This window comes from Suncus etruscus, chromosome 2 (assembly GCF_024139225.1).
Source record: "Suncus etruscus isolate mSunEtr1 chromosome 2, mSunEtr1.pri.cur, whole genome shotgun sequence".
NCBI lineage: Eukaryota > Metazoa > Chordata > Mammalia > Eulipotyphla > Soricidae > Suncus > Suncus etruscus.
The window spans coordinates 123778798-123802271 of record NC_064849.1 but is presented as its reverse complement, the minus strand read 5'-3'; the positions used below and the strand labels follow the sequence as shown (position 1 = coordinate 123802271).

General features: G+C 38.8%; 2 protein-coding genes and 1 non-coding gene across 4 annotated transcripts in view; 1 reads left to right on the top strand and 2 right to left on the bottom strand.

Annotated features, from left to right (window-relative positions):
- TRAPPC13 (trafficking protein particle complex subunit 13) overlaps positions 1-23013 on the bottom strand; it is a 42253-nt gene extending 19240 nt beyond the window's left edge. For both annotated transcript variants that reach the window (XM_049768796.1, XM_049768797.1), the window contains exons 1-5: positions 22925-23013; positions 7229-7297; positions 6674-6773; positions 4833-4917; positions 1623-1750 (exon numbers count right to left, since the gene is read on the bottom strand). In XM_049768796.1, coding sequence (XP_049624753.1) covers positions 1623-1750; positions 4833-4917; positions 6674-6773; positions 7229-7297; positions 22925-22970 — 428 coding nt within the window. In that variant the 5' untranslated portion in view covers positions 22971-23013. The remainder of the gene's footprint in view (positions 1-1622; positions 1751-4832; positions 4918-6673; positions 6774-7228; positions 7298-22924) is intronic.
- On the bottom strand, positions 17473-18402 carry SHLD3 (shieldin complex subunit 3). Its single transcript, XM_049768816.1, has one exon. It carries the CDS (start codon positions 18309-18311, stop codon positions 17544-17546), a length of 768 nt encoding a protein of 255 aa, XP_049624773.1. The 5' UTR covers positions 18312-18402; the 3' UTR covers positions 17473-17543.
- LOC126002999 (U4 spliceosomal RNA) lies at positions 20245-20384 on the top strand. Its single transcript, XR_007493554.1, has one exon. It is a non-coding gene; the product is annotated as a U4 spliceosomal RNA (small nuclear RNA).
- Positions 23014-23474: the final 461 nt, after the last annotated feature.

Sequence of the window (23474 nt, the reverse complement as noted above, 5' to 3'; positions counted from 1 at the left end):
AGTCCTATTTTTTTTTTTTTTTTTTTTTTTGGGCCACACCTGGTAACGCTCAAGAGTTACTCCTGGCTATGCGCTCAGAAGTTGCTCCTGGCTATGCGCTCAGAAGTTGCTCCTGGCTTGGGGGACCATATGGGACACCGGGGATCGAACCGCGGTCTATCCAAGGCTAATGCAGGCAAGGCAGGCACCTTACCTCTAGCACCACCGCCCGGCCCCGCTAGTCCTATTTTTATCCCTAATGCTCCCTATGGTCCTCATAAAATTACCGGGATGGACCCTTGAGCACAGAGTCAGGAGCAGTCTCTGAGCATCCTGAATGTGGCCTCCAATTGCCATCCCACAAATAAAAAATGCATACAACAATTCATCATCAAAATAAATGGATTAAATAATAAATACTGTATGATTTAATAATAAGTATTTCAAGATAAGAAGTAACATAGTAATATAAGTAGAGAAGAAAACGGGATAATGATATATATTTAGAAGAACAATTAGAACTTGGTGAGCTGATTGAATCACTATTCAAACTCATGGATAAGTCTAAACTTATTTTATATGGTTAAAATTTTTATATTTGCCTCTTAAACTGAATGAAAAATAGAATTCACATTTAAATACATACAGAAACTTGGAATATATAATCAAAACTATTCCCTTCACAGCTTAAGTAGTTTTTATATTTCTGGGTACTTGGGCTGGAGAGCTAGTACAGAGTTAGCATGCAGTTTGATCCATGGCACTGAATATGACCCCCTGAGCACGCCAGAAGTGACCCCTGAGCATATACTCAATGGTCTGTCCTGAACACAACTAAATGTGGCCCCAAACTATCTATCTTTCTATGTATGTATGTATTGTATGTCCGTATGTATGTATGCATGAATGTATGTACATATCTTTCTATCCATCTATCTCTGAGTTCTGTTGATAGAATGTATAATCATATCTAAATACAGAACCAAGAACTGAAACATTGTAAATTTAAAAATCAATGCTATCAACAATAGTTGCTAGCATAATATATGTACAGATGTATATGTATATTTGTCCATGTGTTTAATATATGACATATATAAACATACTTTTATAGTATGCAACTTCAATTTTAAACGTTTGCATGCCTTTCTATTTTTTTCAGATACGGAATACTTATAGATGCAAAAGTAAACAAAATAAGTTTTTTCCCTTTGTTTTTGTAGTACCTGGTAGTTCTAACCCAAGAACTCACACATGGTAGAGCCCTACTACTGAGCTACATCCACAGTAGCAAATTAAGATTTTATTTTGTTTTGTTTTGTTTTTGGCCACACCCATTTTGACGCTCAAGGGGTTACTCCTGGCTATGAGCTCAGAAATCGCTCCTGGCTTGTGGGGACCATATGGGACGCCGGGGGATCGAACTGCGCTTGCAAGGCAGTCACCTTACCTCTAGCGCCATCTTCCCGGCCCCAAGATTTTTTTTTAAACTATAAAACAACATTTTGTTTAAATGTTCTTTCTCATCACATGCAAACATGGAATATAAAATTCCTCCTGAAGTAGGTTCTAGGTTTAGTAAATGACTAGAAATGAAAACATATTTGTAAAAGACTTTAAGAACCAGTAAAATTAATCCTTACATATGTGTTCCAATTTCCTTTACTTCATGGTGTATGACATCATCAATACAGCAATCGGGTTTTAGTTCAGCTACTGCAGCATTGGAGGCTGAAAGATTTAAACGCTGTGAACTTGTCTGAAGATCAGCCTTAAAAAAATAAATGAAAAAAAATTTCAGATGAAAGTGATTACCCAGAAGGTGTGAATGTGTTTGGGGCGCAAAGCATAAGGTAAACAGAACAATATAGTAGAGGGAAAGGGGAGTAATGAAATCTTTCTGCACATAGCATAATGCTTTCAAGTATGACAATGGAGTACACACACCACAGATACCTCAAACATAAATAAAAATCAGCTATGGGGCTGGAGAGGTGGTGCTAGAAGTAAGGCATCTGCCCTGCAAGTGCTAGCCTAGGACAGATCGCAGTTTGATCCCCTGGTGTCTCATCTGGTCCCCCCCAAGCCAGGAGCAATTTCTGAGTGCATAACCAGGAGTGACCCCTAAGCGTCAAATGGGTCAAGCCCAAAAACAAAACAAAAAAAAAAGAAAATCAGTAGAAGTAGAAGATATTCAGGATGGACTATAAAATATTAAATGAACCTGAATAAAAAAGAAAACAACTGTATTTAAGGGAAAGTGAAATGTCAAACGCAAGCTAAAGAAAAAGAAATGATATGGGCCCAGAGAGATAGCACAGCGGCGTTTGCCTTGCAAGCAGCCAATCCAGGACCAAAGGTGAGCAACGCTGGGTGTGACCCAAAAACCAAAAAAAAAAAAAAGAAGAAATGATAAATATGTTTACTGTTGAATTATTAATTATAAAGTCCTAATGTATATTAGGATGATAAATAGCACATTTTTGGATAGTTATTATGGCTAACTAGAGATTAGTCTTCCTTTGTAAGGAAAAAGCTACACATAAGCAATAAAGAAGAGGTTATAAAACCTTTAGTGAAATTGAACACTGGTCTGATGAATCTGCTTTTAAATGCACATTATAGAAATAAGCGTTGATATAAGTAAACACATTTTTTAAATATATCCTGCTAGATAATAAGTATTCAAAGCAATATTAGATGTCAGAGACTAGCTAATGTGTAAGAGAACTAATGAAACTGAAGTCAGTAACTAAAAACTGGCTCTGTTCTCTAAAGAAAAATCCTCCTTCCTTCAAGATATGCTATTAGATTCCTCCTTCTATTGTCTTTGGAACAGTTATCACTCTTAAGTGGCATTTTCCCTTAATCTTTATTTTTTACTATCCAACTATAACTTCCTTTGTAATATTTATCACACATAATTAGATGATCTTGTTGACCTGTTTCTTTCTCCCTACCAAAAAAGTAAGGTGTAGGGCAGGAGTGATAGCACAGTGAATAGGGTGTTTGCCTTGCACATAGATGATCCTGGTTTGATCCCTGCATTCCATATGATCCCTGAGCCTGCCAGGAGTAATTTCTGAGTACAGAGCCAGAAGAAATCACTGGGCACTGTGTGTGTAGCCCTCAAACACAACAAAACAAATTAAACTGAAAAATCCAAAAATGTATGGTGTAGGGAGGCAGGTTTCTCTTATCTCCTCTTACCTCTCTATCATGGTGCCTGGCACATACTAGGCAATTAACAAATATTTGCTGAATTATTAATGCAGCTATGGTCAAAATTGAAGTCAGAGGCTAAGAAAAAAATTCAGGCAGAGATAACATTACGTCATAGAGATTAAAGAGAATTTATGCAACAGGAATTTTTGAAACCACTCTGCAGTTAAATCTAGTTTAATATTTTAAATGTTAAGTACTCTGAAGTGGGATATTTATTGCTATCAATTATATTGTTTTATATTCATAACAAAAGAGTTCACATATATTAGGTATGTAACTATATACAAGGCCCTGTTATTATTCATTGAATGCCCACAATTCTGTTTTTTTTTTTTTTTAGATTTTGAGTCACACCCGGCAGCGCTCAGGGGTTACTCCTGGCTCTATGCTCAGAAATCGCTCCTGGCAGGCTCTAAGGGGACCATATGGGATGCTGGGATTCGAACCACCAACCTTCTGCATGCAAGGCAAATGCCTTACCTCCACGCTATCTCTCCGGCTCCCGAATGCCCACAATTCTGAAGTAGAGCTACAGTGTCTGTTTTTGTTTTGGGGCCACACACAGTAGTGCTCACAAGTTATTTCTGACTCTGCATTCAGGAATCACTCGTGGCAGACTGGGGGCTGGGGTTGCATGGGAAGCCAGGGACTGAACCCTGTCAGTGCAAAGTAAATGCCCTACCTGCTATGCTTGTCTTTGATCTTCCCTCTTAATTCTTTTCTCCCCTTTCTTTCCCTTCCTTGCTATAACTTTTTCAAATTTTACTGTTAGGGCTAGAGAGAAGTACAGTTGGTAGGGTGTTTGCCTTGCAGGCAGCAAACCTGGGTTTGAGCCCTAGCATCCCATTTGGTTCTCAGAGCACTTCCAGGAGTAATTACTGAGTACAGAGCTATGAGTAACCTTGAGCATTACCAGGTGTGGCCCCCAAATAATAATTTTTCATTATTTAGTCACACAGATAAATAAAAAATATTACTTACTTTTGATCAGTTAGAACATTTTTTCAAAGAACTGACTGCAAACTTGGAGGACAGGACAAAATATTTCTTAGCATATTTATTTTTTGTTTTGGGCCACACCTGGTGGTGCTCAGGGATTACTTCTGGCTCTGCACTCAGAACTCACTTTTGGCAGGCTTAGGAGATCATATGGGATGCCGGGGAGCGATCCCAGGTCTGTCCCCGGTTGGCCAGGTGCAAGGCAAATACCCTACCACTGTCCTATCACTCTGGCCCCAGCATATTTTAAATTTTCAGGAGTCTGTTTGCTTTGGCAGCATATAAACTAAAACTTTGTGGGGGCCGGAGAGATAGCATAGCGGTAGGACCTTTGTGTTCGACGCAGAAGGACCGTGGTTCGAATCCCGGCATCCCTAATGGTTTCCTGAGCCTTCCAGGAGTGATTTCTGAGCATAGAGCCAGGAGTAACCCTTGAGCACTGCCAGGTGTGACCCAAAAACCAAAACAACAAAAACAAAAAACTATAAAACTTTTTGGAGTCTAACTGATGCTAATTGTTAATGATTATTAAAACTTCCAGTTGATGTAAAACAAGAATTTTAATGAATTTTCAAGACTAAGAAATATAAAACTTGAAAAACATATATTCAAATAAGTATGTCACTTACTTTTACCAATATGTCTTTTACAACTTGACTGCTATCATTATGAACGCTGATATAACTGGAAAAAGTTTCTCCCAGAAATATGTTCCTATGAAATAAAGGAGAATTTTATGTTGAAATTCATGTAAGTCTTAGCACAAATCATTTGAGCACCACAAAGAGCTTTGTGGAACAAAAGTAATGAAGAATAGATACGCAGTGAGCTACAGCTTTAATATTCCTTTATTCACACAAGTCTACCAACTCAAAATACTGATTAAGGGGTCAGAGAGCTGGTTTAATGGGCTGAGTGATGCTTTGCAGAAGGAGGCCAAGGTTTGATTTCCAACACTGCATACTCTCCTAAGCACTGCTGAAAATGACATCTGAGCAGATTGCTACTTGGATGCAGTGCCCGAGTATTACCAGCTATGCCACTATACCAAATCCAAAATAGAAAACAAAATTATACATTCTAGCTACAAAATGTATATTTTTTCTCAATTATTATACCAAATGCAGTAATAGTCACTGAAGTCAATGACATGCTAAGATTCTTTTATTTATTTTTTTTATTTTTTTGGTTTTTCGGGCCACACCCATTTGATGCTCAGAAATTGCCCCTGGCTTGGGGGGACCATATGGGACGCCGGGGGATCGAACAGCGGTCACGATCTTTCCTTGGCTAGCGCTTGCAAGGCAGACACCTTACCTCTAGCGCCACCTCGCCGGCCCCAAGATTCTTAAAGTTATTTATCTAAAGAGCTTAGTGATAATGTTCCAGTTGGAAATAATTTATGTCTTGAATCTTAAGAAGAAAAATAACATATGGACTTTAAAGTAATTTTATTTTATTTTTTGTTTTGGTGTTATCTCTGTAGGAATCAGGGCTTACTTTTGTCTTTGTGCTTAGGGATCACTCCTGGCAGTAATTCAGGCTGGGGAATCAAACCAGGTCAGCTCCATTCAAGGCAAGTCCCTTGCTATAATGTCTCTGGACCCTTAGTGTTTTTGTTCTTTTGGAGTGGTCTTTGAGAGAATGGTAGAGGGAAGTGGTATTAAAATGCTGTATGCATGTAACCCTATCATGAACAATAAATTACAGTGCTTCAAAAAAAGGAAAATAAAATAAAATAAAAAAATAAAAGAAGTGGCCAGAGTAATGATACAGTGAATTCAATCCTGGGTCTCCCATATAATTACCAGGAGTAATTCCCAAACACACTTGGTATGTGGCCCCAAACAAAGGACAAAGAATGAGAAGAGAAAGAAAAGAAACAATGTGGGCTAGACAAACAGCATAAAAACTCCTTGTCTAGCATGCTGCCACTACCCCAGTTTGAATGTCATGCACTGCATATGGTCCTCTGCGCATAGCCAAGTGTTGCTCCTAAGCATCATGTGGCCTCAAAACAATAAAAGAAAATATTAAAGAACTCAATGTACAGTAATATCTAAAAAAAAAAAAAAAGAAAGAAAATTAAAATTCTGTCACCCTAGGAACTGCTACAAACTGTCTTATATGTATTTAAAAAAAAAGATAAAAACAGAATTATAAAATTTTGAAAAACATTTTCTTATCATTACTAGTAAGCATCTTTCCATTCCATAGTTATTTTCTGAAAAATGATCTGTACTAGTTTTAAAATATTGGGGCTGAAGAGATAACATGGAAGTAGAGCGTTTGCCTTGCATGCAGAAGGATGGTAGTTCGAATCCCGGCATCCATATGGTTTCCGGAGGCTGTCAGGAGCGATTTCTGAGCATAGAGTCAGGAGTAACCCCTGAGTACTGCCGGCTGTTACCCCCCCCCCCACCCCCCAAATATATAGTTGCATTTCTTAACATGAATATATATTTCTTACCCAAAATTCTGTGGTAAAGTTAACATTTCACCCAACATTAAAATTTCTGCACCATTTACAGTTGAAGGGTCATCTCTCATGAGTTGGTTAAAGAGATCTCCTATACAAGGGAAAAACATGATATTCGAATATTTGTCTATATAAGCTTTACTTATATAAAGAAATATCTAAAAGGGAACAAAATTTACATTACAATTTTTTTCTAAACTTCAATATGAAAACTAGAAGAGAAAACCTAAGGATTCACAGTAACACTTTAGAAAGAAAGAAAAACACAGATTATAAGATATAAAATACATGGTAAAAGCTCCAATAATTTTAAATAAGAGGGGTGCTAATACATACATTATTAGAGGGATATGAAATTAATTAATAGCTATGAGTAAAACCTCTTTCTCAACTAACCATCATTTTTACATGATATACAAACAGGTACAAAACCAAAGAATGAAACAGAGTTTAAATTTGTCAAGATGAGGCTTATTCCATTCTTATATGTGAAGTCTACATTCCAAATTTTCCTTAGGTGCAAGTACAGTGAAATATGTGCCATACCTGGTAAATCTTTCTCTTCACAGGTTACTGGGATATTGGTGAATAAAGTAGGCTTAGTCAACCGCATCACTATAAATTAAGAAATTAAAGAAAAAAAATTAATTCTACTTGGTCTCATACTTTCAAGTATATGTATTCACCAATTTTATACTAATATAAAATATACCTTAATTTCCTAAAATTGTTATGTAATGACTGATAACAAATGTCAGTATTTAAAAACCTCTATGAAAAAAATAGGTTTTTAGGGGGCCGGGCGGTGGCGCTAAAGGTAAGGTGCCTGCCTTGCCTGTGCTAACCTTGGACGAACCGCGGTTCGATCCCCCGGTGTCCCATATGGTCCCCCAAGCCAGGAGCAACTTCTGAGCACATAGCCAGGAGTAACCCCTGAGCGTTACTGGGTGTGGCCCAAAAACCGAAAAAAAAAAAAAAAAAGAAAAAAATAGGTTTTTTATGTAAAACCTAATGAACTACAAAAATTGCCTAAAAATAAAATAATTTGCTTCATTTGTAAAACAAAGGAGTTTTAAGTCTCTTGTAGTATGATAATAGGAAGTAAAGGCTTAAAACTTCCTGAATTAACAAAAACCCAAACAACTTCCTGAATAGGCTCTAGGATATGGATTAGAAGTAGAGCATCTGCTTTGCCTGTTTGAGGCTTCCAGTGTGATTCCTGACACTGCAGTTGTGATCCCTGATGCTACCACAGCAATTCCTGATGCAGCACAACAAATTGCACAGGCCTGCATCCAAGATGTAATTACCTGATCCCTCCAAACCGCAACAAAGAGGGAAAAATCCTGAGATATCATGTAAATAATATCAATAAATTATTAATTCCAAACTAGTCATTTAGGGAGAAAAGGTTACATATGCATTTTAAAAAGAAAACAATTTCATGCAAAAGGGCCTATTCATTTTTTAAAAAATTGTTTTAGTTTTATATAACATACCTGGTGATGCTTAGGATTCATTCCTGGCTCTGTGCTCAGGAATCATTCCTGATGGCCTTGGGGAACCATAAGGAATGTCAGGGGTTGAGTTTAGGTCAGCCACATGCAAGTGAGGAGGAGTTTTTCTAACTCTGTTAAAATTATTCAAATATAATATAAGGGACTCAAGCAATTATACAGTGGAAAGGGTACTGATCTTACATACGGCTGGCCAGAGTTTGTTCCCTGGCACCCCATATGGCCTTCCTGAGCCCTGTGAGGAGTGGCCTCTGAGCACAAAGTCAGCCAAGTTTGCCCCCCCCAAATATGTAAATGAATAAAATACATAAGTTAATATGTAAGTTTATATGATTCCAACACAAACTACTATTTTTCTTGGAAAATAATAGAATATTATTATATCTAGACATTTTCTAGGAAAAAGAATTAATAAGCTAAGAAAATGAGGGAAAAATAGGAACTAGACTTAGCATATATTACAATACTTAAGTCCATATTAAATTAGGTAGCATATAAATGAAAATCCATTGATATATAAGATAGTTTGAAAATGTATCACTAGAGCCAAAGATATAATATAGGAGGAAAGGGACTTGCCTTGCTGTAGCCAACCTGGCTCGATCCCAGGTATCATATTTGGTCCTTTGAAGCCCTCTAGGACTAAGCCCTGAGCACAGAGCACTGCTCTGAGTACAGCTATGTGCAACAGCAACAAAAAGTGTGTGTGTGAGAGAGAGAGAGGGGGGGGGGGGTCAGGAGACTGTTAGTATCAGTCAGGAGTACAGTGCATCTTTGAATATGTAAGGCCCAGTATTCAATCACCAGCACTTCCCACTCTCAAAATGATTCCATTCACTGACCCTAACACTGTTTAAAAAGTTTTCGCAAGTTAACCCAAACATGAAACCAACTTACTCAGTTATAATAAACTCAAACTCTATGTTTACCAGCCTTGCAAATATTACGAGTTCACAAATGATATGTTTTTCTAGGGCTTCATACAGAAGAGGATGGGTAAAGAATAACCCTCTATTAAAAAAAAAATTAAAGGACTGAAGTAATAGTATAGTAAGGCACTTGTCTTGCATGTAAATGACCAAGGTCTGACCTACAGTAACTCATATAGTTCTCTGAGGCCTCCAGGAATGATCCACAAACAGAGCCAAAAGCAAATGTGAGCAATTCCAGTCTATGGCCATACCACCTTGAATGTGCCCAATCTCATCTGAGCAATTGCAGATGTGGTTCAACCTCCACCCACAAAAAGATAATTTTAAAAAGATCTAAAACTGGTTGTAAAATACTTGTAGGCCAGTGAGATAGTTATATAGATTAGAGGGCATAATTTATCTTTCTTTGTTTTTGGGTTACACCAGGTGGTGCTCAGGACTTACTCTTGGGACTATAGGGTCTTGAGGATTGAACCAAGGTCATACACATGAAAGGCAAGCACCATACTTGCTATACTACCATCTCTCCTGTGCATGTTAGAGTATATATTTAAGTATTTTAGATATGCAAGGCCTGGGTTTCATCCATACTACTGCCTGCTTCTCTGAGTGCTGCTTGGAGAAACTATAGTATAGTGGGTAAGGGATTTGCCTTGCACACAGCCAACCTGGATTCAATATCTGGCACTCCATATGGTCCCCCAAGTGCAAGTAGTGATTTCTCAGTGCAGAGCCAAGAGTGACCCCTGAGCACTACCAGATGTGACCCCAAAACAAAATTATGAACCATGGATAAATTTTAGTATTTTGAACGAATTAAAACAAGCAATAATGCAGTAATTTATCTTGGAAATGTTCAAAGTATCTAAATTATTTGAAAAATAAAATAAGAGAGGGAATGGAAAACAGCAAGACTGAGGCCAGAATCACCAGGTGAACCACAGTGTGGCCTTTGCCCAAGGACTGACATCAGGTGAAGAGTGAGCGGGGCCCTGCCCCACAACAGAATTCGGGGAATGAATACCTGTGCAACAAGAAGAGTGCCGCTGCCCCACTCCATAGCTGTACATTTCTTCTAGTCAATGAACCCTAGCACAACACATAAAAGATACCACACTGCAAAGGTGACAATGGGGAAACAATGCAGAACCATACCATGCTTAAGGAATGTAGATAGTAGCTCTGAAGATCTGAAAATTACTGACCACATTTATAGCCTCTCCAATAAGGATTTTAGAAAGAAATGTGGCGGAGAGGCTGGAGCAATGGTGTGGAGCAGTAAGGCATTTTCCTTGCTGGGACTAGCCTAGGATGGACCGTGGATCAATTCCCCAGGGTCCCATATGGTCCCCTAAGCCAGGAGCGATTTCTGAGCACATAGCCAAGAGTAACCCCTGAGCGTCATTAGGTGAGGTCCAAAAAACAAAACAAAACAAGACAAAAAAGAAGAAAGGAATGTGGTGAATGTTCGAAGAATTCAAAGTATGGAATGAACCGAATAAATCACAACTAAAACTCAAGAAAGTGTAAAAGTTGAAATAAGGAAACCTTAAACTGAAATGACAGGATTGAAAGACTTGGTAGGTGAAGTTAAGTATTCACTAAGAGGTCTCACCAAGGTAACAACTGCTGAGGACAGAATCAGATGGATTCTGAGATGGAATTTGAGAATATAACACCTTCATACAACAGAAGAGGCTGGAAAAGAGCCTTAAAATAAATGAAAAGAGGGGCTGGTGAGGTGGCGCTAGAGGTAAGGTGTCTGCCTTGCAAGCACTAGCCAAGGAAGGACTGCGGTTCGATCCCCCTGTGTCCCACATGGTCCCCCCAAGCCAGGGGCAATTTCTGAGCGCTTAGCCAGGAATAACCCCCTGAGCATCAAATGGGTGTGGCCCCCCCCAAAAAAACCCAAACAAAATAAATAAAAAGAAGATGGAAAAAATCCCAAGGAAAGTGAACAGATGACAAAATAACTCAGGGATAAACTCAATAGAAATAATCTAAGAATCATTGGAGTCCCAGAGACCCATGAAGAACCACAGTCGAGGACATCATTATTGAGAAGTTTCTAGAGCTAAAGAGTGGGCTGTAGCAATAGCAAAGCAGGTAGGGTGATTGACTTGCACATAACTGTCCTGGGTTCAATCCCTGAAACATCTCCCATATGATTCCCATAGGATCCCCTGAACCTGCCAGGAATGACTTCTGAGTTCAGAGCCAGTAGCCTCTGAGCACCTCTGGTGTGACCCACAAACAAAAACAAACAAATAAAAGAGAGCATGCAACAATCACATCCTGTATGCCCACAGAGTATCAGCTAAAAGAAAAGCACCCCAAAGAACAGAGCATGCTAGTCACAATGATGAAAACCACTAATAGGGATAGAATCCTGAAAGCAGAAAGATCAAAAAGAAAAAATGCATTTTAAAAAAGAATCCACAAGATTTACAGCAGATTTATCACAAGCTCCAGGCTCAAAGGCAGTGGTGGGATATAGTGACAAAATTCAATGAAATGAATTCTTTGTCAAAAATACTTCGCCCAGCCAAACTTACATTCAAGTTTGAAGGAAGGATACACAGTTTCACAGATAAACAATAGCTCAGAAACTTTACAGACTCAAACCGAACAAGAACTGAAATGCCTATTTTAAGAAAAGGCAGACCCATCAAATACACCAAACTCCTATAAAAAGATGATGCTTAATTCCAAGACAATCATCTCTCTCAATGTCAATGGACTAAATGCATCAGTTAAGGGACAAAGTGGCAAAATGGATCAAAAATTTGAATCCTACATTTTGCTACCTGCAACACATCTAATAATCAGAGCAAACATAGACTAAAAGTCAACAGCTGGAGAACAATCAATCAAGCAAAGAACTCTCTTAGAAAGGCAATACTAATGTCAAATGACAGGCTTAAAAAGGTTATAATAAAAGATACTTCTTGATTTCTGCTTTAAAACACTTAATAATCAAGGGGTACGTACAACAGGAAGAAATCACACTCCTGACCATATATGCACCCAATAAGGAGTAGAAAAGCAATTGCTGATAGATATTTTTAATTAATTTATTGATTAATTGATTGGTTGGTTTTGGGGCCACATTTGGCAATGCTCAGGGGTTACTCCTGGCTCTGTGCTCAGAAATCGTTCCTGGCAAGCTTGGGGGGACCATAGGAGAGGCCAAGAATCAAACTGGGTCCGTTCTGGGTTGGTCACATATAAGGCAAATGTCTTACCACTGTGCTATCTCTCTGGCCCCAACTGCTGATAGATTTGATGAATAACATCAATAGCAACAAAATAATAGTGGGAGACTTCAGTACTGCCCTGTCACCTTTTGATAGACCAACCAGACTAAAATTTAACAAGGATATACTACTGGCTCTGAAGGAAAGAAATGGAAGAGAGTTGCTTAGTAGATATATGTAGGGCTCTTCATCCCCAGAAAGTTAGATACACATTCTTCTCTAATGCACATGGGACATTCTCCAAGATGGGTCATAAAACAAGAAGATAGAAATTGTATGGGGCTGGCACAATAGTACAACAGTAGGGCATTTGCCTTGCATGCAGCCTACCCAGGACAGACCTGGGTTTGATCCCTACCATCCTATATGGTCCCCCAAGTCTGCCAGGAGTGATTTCTATTCTCAAAGGAACAGAAATTTAGATAAAAATAAATTTGAAAAAAATTAAATCTAGCCCATGCAATGATGACAAAGAAGTTCTAATTATGTTTCATTCTTAGATTTAAAACTGCTCATAAGCACTCCATGATCTCTGATTTATCTTTGATTTTCAATGTACAGGCACTTAGACTCAGGTTTCACACTCAGGCATGCACTTTACCGACTATAGTATACCCGATATTGATATGCCTATATAGGTGTACCTATATAGGCATCTATATAGATATAGATATACTTTACCGACTATAGATACAGTCCCTACTTTTGATTAGCAACTTTAAGATAAGACTAAAATAAAGCCAAACCTACTACTATGATTTCCGAATAACATCAATCAATCTTACATCAATCTTACTAGCAAGCTTGCTGGAAATACTAATTCTTTTTTTATTTCCAAAAGTAAAACCATTTATTTGGTGTCAGTGAAGATTCAACAGGTATTACTAACAAATAGCTAACTCAATTAGCATCCTCTCAGAGCTTGTAACCATTACACTGAATATTTATAATAATCATGTAAATAAAATTATTTACATAAAAAGATTTCATTCTTAAAGCCCAAACACAATTCAAACAAATCCTCTTACACAGTTCACCAGAAAAATGACTCAGAAAGCAAAAGTAACTTAAAACATTGTACAAAGAATACTAAGTAGGTAGGCAAGTAGTACGCATGGTCTTTAGTGATAGGCATTCATAGGACATAATAAAAACCTCTCACTATTTATGTACAGGTCATCTTTCCTTTTTGGGAGTGCAAAATTTCATTTTCAATTCAAGAAGAAAAGATGTACTTCTATGTACCTATTTCAACTATAAAATAAAATATCTGAAACAAAATACCCACAAAAATTACAAAAACCAACAATAGCTCTTTTAAGAATTTGGAAATTTCTTGGAGAACTAATCCACACATTTGATTTGGTGGAAGGTGGTTTCTTTGAAAGGGAAGGGCACCTCTGTCCCTGAGGAAGGGAAATGGGTACACTGGTTATGGTTTTGATGGTAGGAATTATACACGTGAGAAGCCATTCTGAACAACATTACAAACTACAGAATAGCAATCAAAATGAATTAAAACGTTGCCATCACACCTGAGTAGTGAGCAACGAGTTTTTACATGTCCACACATGAGCAAAGTATGGAAACAACGCAATGAAAGCATAAAACATAAAGAACACAAACACCTGTTTGGAATATGCTACTGCTAACATGTTAAATAGCTTTTGGAGAAGTATCGTGGACACTAAATTTTCAGTTCTGGACAGTGACCTACTGTGCAGTGACAATATCCAAAGATCGAAAAATGATAGTACTTTAAGATGTCATTGGTCTTCTAGAAATTAACATATAAGTTATAATTTATAAATATATAAATATTTTATATTTATATAAATCGACAAGAATAAATTTCTTTTATGAAGTATTTTTTTCCTCTCTAAGTCTTTGGATGAGGTCATACACTGACAAGGCAGTTTCCAGGTCGATATCCATGTACTTCACCATTAGGTCAATCGTGAGTAGTAGCAGAGTTTCCCCATCAATGTCATGTTGCCTAAAGCAGTGAGCAAGAGGGCTGATGTTCTCAGAAGAACTTCGTTTCAGAAAGAGGATCACTTCATTCACTGACCAGGTTGAAGGATCAGAGAAGGTTGGCTTCAAAATGCCCTGGACAGTTCCAACCCTTGAGCCTGCATTCGAGGTGAGGGTGGAGACAAATGAGCATACCTGTTGGTGGAGGTTCTTTAGTCGCAGTGAAGTGGGCTCAGCCATCAGTTCTGGATGATGGGTCGGAGGCTGCTCCATCGGGGGCAGCACAATTTTAGTAGAAGCTGCTGGAACTTTAGCAGACTTGAGGTTGCCAGACTTCCCTGTGCTAAGTAAGAAAGGAAGGCTTAAAAGAAGTGCTTGGCAATGCTAATGCTGCATCAGGGGTGACCTGGATCTCCCAGTGGGGTCTTGGGATCTTCTGCTGGAGGGGTAACATCTGCTTCTGGTGGGGAGCCCCTGGTGCAAGCAATGATGTTTCCACCGGAAAGGCCCCCGAATTACTCTCACCATTTGGTGGCACTACCAGCAGAGTAGGATCACGACGTTGGCAGTTGGAGTAACCAGGGCGACTGTTTCTCTTTTGTGCCCGTTGGTACTGGCTCCTTGCAGGGGTCCTCAAACTTTTTAAACAGGGGGCCAGTTTACTGTCCTTCAGACTGTTGGAGGGCCAGATTATAGTAAAAACAAAAATATGAACAAATTTCTATGCACACTTCATATATCTTATTTAGAAGTGAGGAAACAAAATGGGAATAAATACAATATGTGGCCCGCGGGCCGTAGTTTGAAGACCCCTGCTTGGTAGTTAAAGGGCTTGTAATATGCCCGCATTGATGCCATTTGTAAAAAATGCCGACTTTTTGAAAGCTTTGCACCAAGGATTTCAAACTTCTTTTCCAGGGTCTGAATCGAATTAAAGATACCACAGCAAAGCAGAAAGACATCTCTCAAAAAGAACATGGCTGTCTCACGTGGTTTTCCCAAGGAGGCTTCTGGTGGAGTATTTCCCAGATGACTTAACGGAGAAGATTCTGGCTCAGAGGCACAAGGCGGCACAGTGCCATCTCCATCTCTATCTCCGGTGCCTGGGGTTCTTAGCACATCGTGTTCACCGGAGCCGTTGGCCTTCTTCTCTTTGGACACTTGCACTTCCGTCAGAATTTGCTCAAGACGGATCCGTGAAAGTGGTCCTTCTATTGGTCCGGCTATTCCTTTTTCCGTGCCCGACTGAATGAATTCTTAAAGCAATACTTATGATTAAGGAGAAGTAAAATTAATGACTTGACGAGAAATTACTAAAAAAAAGGAACCCTGGAAACTCCCTCTACCCACATCTTTCACTGAAGACTGAAGCATTCATGCTTCATAGATAAAACGTACATTAAGCAGTTTTTAAAAAAAGTAGTAACAGAATGTTTGCATATTCTAAAACCTAACTGGAAAAAATGAATTCTTTTGTTTTGGGGCCATAGCCAGCAGTACTCAGGGTTTACTCCTGGCCCTGCACTCAGGGATCACACCTGGTGGTGCTCAGAGGGACCATATAAGACGCTGGAGTTCAAACCCAGGTGAGGACACATACAAGGCAAGCACATTATCCTCTGCACTATTGCTCTGGTCCCAGAATAGATTTTTTTTTTCAGTTTTGATTAGTAGACATCTAAGTCAGTTTAGGCTGTAAGGAACCCAACGTCAAGAACTGTGCCGAGAGCCGGGTGGTGGCGCAAGAGGTAAGGTGCCTGCCTTGCCTGCGCTAGCCTTGGACGGACTGCGGTTCGATCCCCCGGTGTCCCATATGGTCCCCCAAGCCAGGAGCAACTTCTGAGCGCATAGCCAGGAGTAACCCCTGAGCGTCAACGGGTTTGGCCCAAAAACCAAAAACCAAGAAAAAAAAAAAAAAAAAAAAGAACTGTGCCGAAAGGCAGACATGTCTCAGACTTACCAATAAGTACAGACTTACTCGTTTTTACTCAGAGGACTAGCAATAATTATTTAATGTCAGTTAACTTCATGTACACTCCATGTCTGCCTCCTCTAATGTATCTAGTTCATGGTAGACATTTACATGTGTCAAATAAATAGAAGTTACCATAATTCCACATGATTATTTTTCTAAAATCACTGAGTAATTTTATAAGATAATGTATATGCTCAATTTAAAACATTTTACTCATAAGTCAAAATGACTGCTGAGTCAGCCATCTAATAGCCTGGATTAATGTTAAGAATGAATTCGCTATGTTAGAAAAACAAAACAAAACAAAAATCATGACTTTCTGTTTTCTGTATTTTCCCTCCAAGATACACTGCAGTTTTAGCCAAATTACAGTTTTCTTACTGCAATTTCCAAGAACACACCCTACAACCTAACACTACTTTCTCTTACCATTTTTTTTTGAAACATATGTAGAATTCTGGCTTCATCTCCCAATTTAACTAATTCATTCAAAACAAACTTATTTAAAAATAAAGTCAATAAACTTTAGGTAAGAAGAGAAAAGTACAGTAAATTTTTTTTTTTTTTTTGGTTTTTGGGTCACACCTGGCAGCACTCAGGGGTTACTCCTGGCTCTACGCTCAGAAATCGCTCCTGGCAGGCTCAGGGACCATATGGGATGCCAGGATTAGAACTACCGTCCTTCTGCATGCAAGGCAAATGCCTTACCTCCATGCTATCTCTCCAGCCCCCCAGTAAAATTTTTATTATAGAAATTTACCAAAATTCTTACTATTTATGGCAACTAAATAGGACTAGTAGGACTAATTTAATTACTAAAAATTAGAGTAATTTTATCTTCAAATTCAGTTAAGTAATAATTTATCATAATTAACTTAAAAGTATGTGGATAAAAGCAGAACCCAGAGAGTTCCTAATTTAATCAGCAAGCCTGAATTCACCTTTTATTTTTGGAATTTAAACTATATATATTACCATATAGTTATTTTTCACTGTTAAGAACAAATAGGGTATTCTTGTGAAGGAACAAATAAGATGCTGCCATTAAAATTTGTAAAATAGTAAAAAAAAATTTTTTTTTGGTTGGGAGAGAAGGGAAAGAAGGAAGGAGGGTAGGAGGGAGTCAAGGAGGAAATCAAAATAGTAAAACATTTATTCATCCTACTATTTTATAATTCATCCAGAATTTTTCACAATCAGTGGCATTTACATACTAAAAATAGTACCATATTTATGCACAAATAAATGTATTTTCCCAGTAAGAGCTAATCTTTCTTTAAGAAGACTTCCCACATATTCACAGTACATAACATCACAGAACACCCAGATTTGGCCTAGATGTCTCTGAATTGTAGCATTACAAGATGGAAGTTCATTATGCCTGATAATTCGATTAAGTTTTGCCCAAATGTCTTCCAGAGTTTGGTTATCATGTATAGTGTGTTCTATTGTCCATCTTGCTCTATGAAGTGAGTGCAAATTTAGTGTCCTTAAATTGTCTTGCAATTTTTTAGACAAAGGAAAAGTTTTTTTTATACAAGTACTTCCGGGAAGTGAAATACTCCAGGACCTCTTCTTAAGCTGCTTTCCTTTCTCTGATTGTTTTTCCAGATTTCTCAAAATAGTCTGTTCATTCAGTGAGTGTGATCGTATTAAGTGCTTCTTTTTATTCAAAACAGGTTGAAACTCCAATAGATCTACAGTACAATCATAACTATGTGACTTAACACCATGTTCTGATAAGGGTAAGTCGTTTTTCACATCATCAACTGACTCTTCAGTAATCACAGGTGGTGATCTTCCTGGTCTGAGTGGAAGTTTGGACCCATCATGTAGGAACCAAGGAATAAAACTTGATTGTGGACGAGTAGGAAAGTCTTGAAGTGCTTTCTCTATAATTTTGGGCAGTTGTGTGGGATCAGTCTCATTTGGTCGGTAATATAATATTACTTCTGTAGTCATTTTTGCAGTCATTCAGTTACTTTTAATGAAAACTTCTTAGCTGTCTCCTCCTCATAGCTAAATTTATAATTACAAGACTGTCTCTCCAAAGCAGAGGGAAACAGGACCTAAAGCAGAAGTATTGCAAAAAATAAGACATGGGAGGCAAAGCCAACATGCAAACAGGCAGGGAGGAAAGGAAAAACAAAAAACAATTTCAGTGGTATTTTACCAAAGTTCTTTTTTTTTTTTTTTTTTTTTTTGGTTTTTGGGCCACACCCATTTGATGCTCAGGGGCTACTCATGGCTATGTGCTCAGAAATCACCCCTGGCTTGGGGAGACCATATGAGACGCCGGGGGATCAAACTGCTGTCCGTCGTATGCTAGAGCTTGCAAGGCAGACACCTTACCTCTAGCGCCACCTTCCCGGCCCCATTTTACCAAAGTTCTATTGATAAATGTGAATTTTCACAAAATTGGAAATCCTTTCTCTTATCAAAGTAAGATATTTCGCAAACCAGTATCTAAAAGGGAAGGAATAAAGGTGAGAAATAGGAGAATGAGAGAGAGAATGAATGAATGAATGAGAGATAGAGGCAAGTAATGGGGAGGGTGAGAGGGAAATTGGGGACATTGGTGGTAGGAGAAATGTGCACTGGTGATGTGTTCTACATTGTATGATTGATACGCATTCAAGAACAACTTTGTATTTGAAAAAAAACCCAGCTATATTATCCTTAATTAACTATTATTAACCTTATAAATAAATAAAGTAATTAAATAAAAATCAAAATAAGATATTTAGATGCCTCAGAACATCAGCTGCATAAGATTCATAAAACCATGTGCCTCTGGTACATGACAGGACAGACATACATATATGCTTATCAGAGGCTGCCCGATTCACCTGTCCATACACTATATACCAAGACTGATATAAGTATGGAAAGAAAAAGTTACCTACTTTACTTATAAGCAGTCTTAAAAAACTACTTCTAGGGCCCGGAGAGATAGCACAGCGGCGTTTGCCTTGCAAGCGGCCAATCCAGGACCAAAGGTGGTTGGTTCGAATCCCGGTGTCCCATATGGTCCCCTGTGCCTGCCAGGAGCTATTTCTGAGGAGACAGCCAGGAGTAACCCCTGAGCACCGACGGGTGTGACCCAAAAACCAAAAAAAAAAAAAAAAAAAAAAAAAAACTACTTCTAGTCTAAAAATGTTAGTAGTCATCATGTTTAACTCTACAGGTATAATAAATTAAAAATGTTGATATAGGGGTCCAGAGAGATAGCACAGCGGCGTTTGCCTTGCAAACAGACGATCCAGGACCAAAGGTGGTTGGTTCGAATCCCGGTGTCCCATATGGTCCCCCGTGCCTGCAAGGAGCTATTCCTGAGCAGACAGCCAGGAGTCACCCCTGAGCAATGCCGGGTGTGGCCCAAAAACCAAAAAAAAAAAAAAATGTTGATATAGGGCTGGAGAGATAGCACAGCGGTACGGCATTTGCCTTGCAAGCAGCCAATTCAGGATGAATGGCGATTCGAATTCCTGGCATCCCATAAGGTCCCCCATGCCTGTCAGGAGCGATTTCTGAGCACAGAGTCAGGAGTATCCCTTGATCACCGACGGGTGAAACCCAAAAGCCAAAAGAAAAAAAATAGTATAGATTAATATCTTCAGTAATAATCTGAACATAGACAAAATCAGCAAGTTAATATCTTAAAATACTAAATTTATAACAAATATGATATATACATAAATTGAAAATTAATGCAATTTTTAATATATTTGGGAAGAATAGATCATTTTACACTTTAAAAAGACAAAAATTCAAGGCTATAGAAATAGTATAGCGGTAGGCCCGGGTTCGAATTCCAGCACCACATACAGTTCCCCAAGCCTGCCAGAGGAAGTAATCAAGTTGCTCTAAAATAAGTAAAAAAAAAATCATTACAGAATGAGAGATAAGCTTTGTGCAGTGGCAGTATCATAACCAATGAGGTTTATCCAAGGCACGATTATTGCTATTGAAAACTTTTCCCAGAAAGAGAGATCATCATATTATAGGATAAAATGAGATCATCTATTTCTAGGATAACTATGAGTTGGAAGTTCTGTCATGATGTTACCAATATAATTTAATAATAATAATCAATGATTCCAAATAGTTCAGAACAAATAACTAATTTTGCAATTTTTGGGGGGGAGGAGGGTGGCAGGGTGGGTAGTGTCATACCCAGCAATGCTCAGTCAGGGCTTATCCTGGTTCTGCACTCTACTCTGGGATTACTCCTTGCAGGCCTCCAAGAATCATCTGGGCTGCAGGGGATTGAATTGCAGGTCAGCTAGATGAAAGGAAAGCACCCTAGCTGCTGTAATATCTATCACTCTGGCCCCACTAATCTCAAAATTCTTTTTTACCTACTGCTAATGTCAACTAATAGCTTTGACAACTCTTTTTTATTTTGTGTTTTTTTGGGTCACACCCGGCAGTGCTCAGGGGTTACTCCTGGCTCTACGCTCAGAAATCGCTCCTGGCAGGCACAGGGGATTATACTGGAATGCCAGGATTCGAACCAATGACCTTTTGCATGAAAGGCAAACACCTTACCTCCATGCTATCCTCCGGCCCCAGATTTGACAACTCTTAAATAATCCCCTAAAATCCATAATTTTAATGTGGTATAAATAAGGAATGACACATTCTTTCAAGAATTAATCTTTTTGTAATTTTTTTCTTTCTCCTTGCACTTTATATTGAAAGATAAGGCACTGAATATTCATTATTGTCTGAAATTATTCATGGTATCTCCAAAGACACTGAAGTTCTGAGAGTTGTTAACTGTTTTAAAGCATATAAAAAACAAATGCAAATGACCATATAAGCTATATGTTTGTCATTCAATATCCTAAAAGTGAAAAAAGTGAAAATTTACAATCAGTGAGGGCAATGTGGAAGAACAGGACCAGAGTTTTATAAAACTGAAGTTCTCAGTCAATATCAAAGCATTTTTCCATTTAATTTAACAAATACTTTTACAGGTATCCTGTTTTGAAAATGAAAAATATGAAAATAAATATTTCCAATGGCTACTAGTCTTCATATCACTGGAATCTGTCCAATTGCATCTAATTTATATAAAATCACATGTAGCAGCTTTCCCATCAAATGGAACTATTCCAAATTCCCACCAAAACTATCAGTAAGGGAAAGATTCCTGCATAGGCTGTTCACTAGGAGGCAACATGGAGTGTTAGAAAGACAATGTCCTTGAAGGTGAAATACTGCCTCACCTGGTACTAGCTTTGGATTCTTGGAAGTGCTTAGTGTCTTAAGTCTTGTCTACTCCACTAGTGGGTATGAGGTTGAGCAATAAAGAACAGTGGTTTTTCTTTTCCTCTTTATAACCCATTTCATCAAGCTCGTTTGCTTAGGCTCAGTAGCATTCCAGACCTAACATCGTATTACTTGACACTTTATTAAAAAAAAAATCAGAGCTTATACTATTAACCACAACTATAGGGATCTGAAAATATCTACATTATAACTGGGAGATAAACGTCCCTCAGGATGGATGACATAAGGTAAGTGTAATTAAATGGACGTCTAACATCTACTGAACACATTCTCAGCTCTATCTAAAAAGGATTTGTTAACCACAGAGTACAGCATTCAAGAAATAAAAAAAAATTAAATAAAAGTATTTGCAGCTGTAGAAAACAGAGAAGATGAAAGGCTTAGAAAGCATGGATTCCAGAAAAAAAAAAAAACTCTGCCCTGTTGCTTTTACAGGTAATAAATTAAATTTATTACAGGTAATAATTTAACTAAATCCAAAGGATTCACGAACAAAACACGTGCGAATACATTCTGGTTATACTTCAATGTTGAGGCAAACTAGTCAATTTAAAAAACCTAAATCACTATTATGGTACTACGGGTGTCTAAATCTTGGAAACCGCTGTGCAAACGATTAGGAGATTTTACAGCTGAGAAGCGGGGTGACTTCATCATTGCGACATGAAGAGATGAAAGAAGTTGAAAAAGCACCGAGACACCCTCCGTAAATCATCTTGGTACCTAGGGCTCCCAGAACAGGTCTGGGACGTCAGCCATCGATCTGATGGCTACAGAAGCACAATCACCAGAGTAAGTGATTTGCCAGCGAGCTAGTCCTTAAACCTACCCAGCAGAGAAACTGCAGGCTTCCTCCTGGCGTCCAGGCACAGGGGAGGAAACGAAGGGAATGTGGAAAAGGGACCAGGTCTACATCCCAGGACCAGGAAAATGTTAATAAAGATGTCAAGTCTTAGGGTGATCATGGGGGTTCGTGTTAGAGTAAGAGGATGATTTCTTGAGGGCCAGAAGGACCGGCTCAAGAGATGAAACTCACCACAAAGAGTTATTATGAGTGCAGTTAGAGAAATAACTACGCTGAGAACTATCATAACAATGTGAGTGAGTGAGGGATGTAGAAATGTCTCGAATGGAGGCGGGGAGTGGAGGAGGGGAGAGATGTGGGCATTGGTGATGGGAAGGTTGCACAGCGAAGGGGGGTGTTCTTGTTATGACGTGTTTGCAATCACGATGTTTAAATAAACAAATAAAAAAGAAAGAAAGGAAAGAGGATGATCTCTAACATTTACCTTTCAGGGCCAGCAGGTGCTCCTGTTTGGGGGGATTCACTTCCATGTTGACAGGCACTTTTCGCTTCCCGCCTACGGGGGCCGGAGAGATTTCACCTCGTCCAGAAGAAAACCCAGAAGCGGTCTTTCCAACAAGTCCCTGTCTGTCCGTGCCTTAAACTTCTCTGTTCACGCCCTTCGCGGATCCAACGGCTTCTGCTTTTCTACCAAAGCCATAACAGCTGGCTTCGCAACGACCAGACGTCAAAGACTTCCTAGTCAGTCACAGCCACTTCAAAGAAACAGAACCCGATAGTTAACCGCGCAAGTCTACAGGACTGCGGCGCGACAGATGCGCTCTGGGACTTGTAGTTCCTACCTAGGCCGCATTGCACGTCGGGACTTGTAGTCCCGGACTTGAGGCCTTTTTTTATTTTGCAAACACTTGGGGATACTCTTTACCCCCCAAATTGTTTTTTCTTCTATAAGTTTCAGATTGAATGATAATAATACGTGCTTATATCCAAGGCCGTGCTGCCGGACACAGACGGAGGGCCTAAGTCGCCCTAAG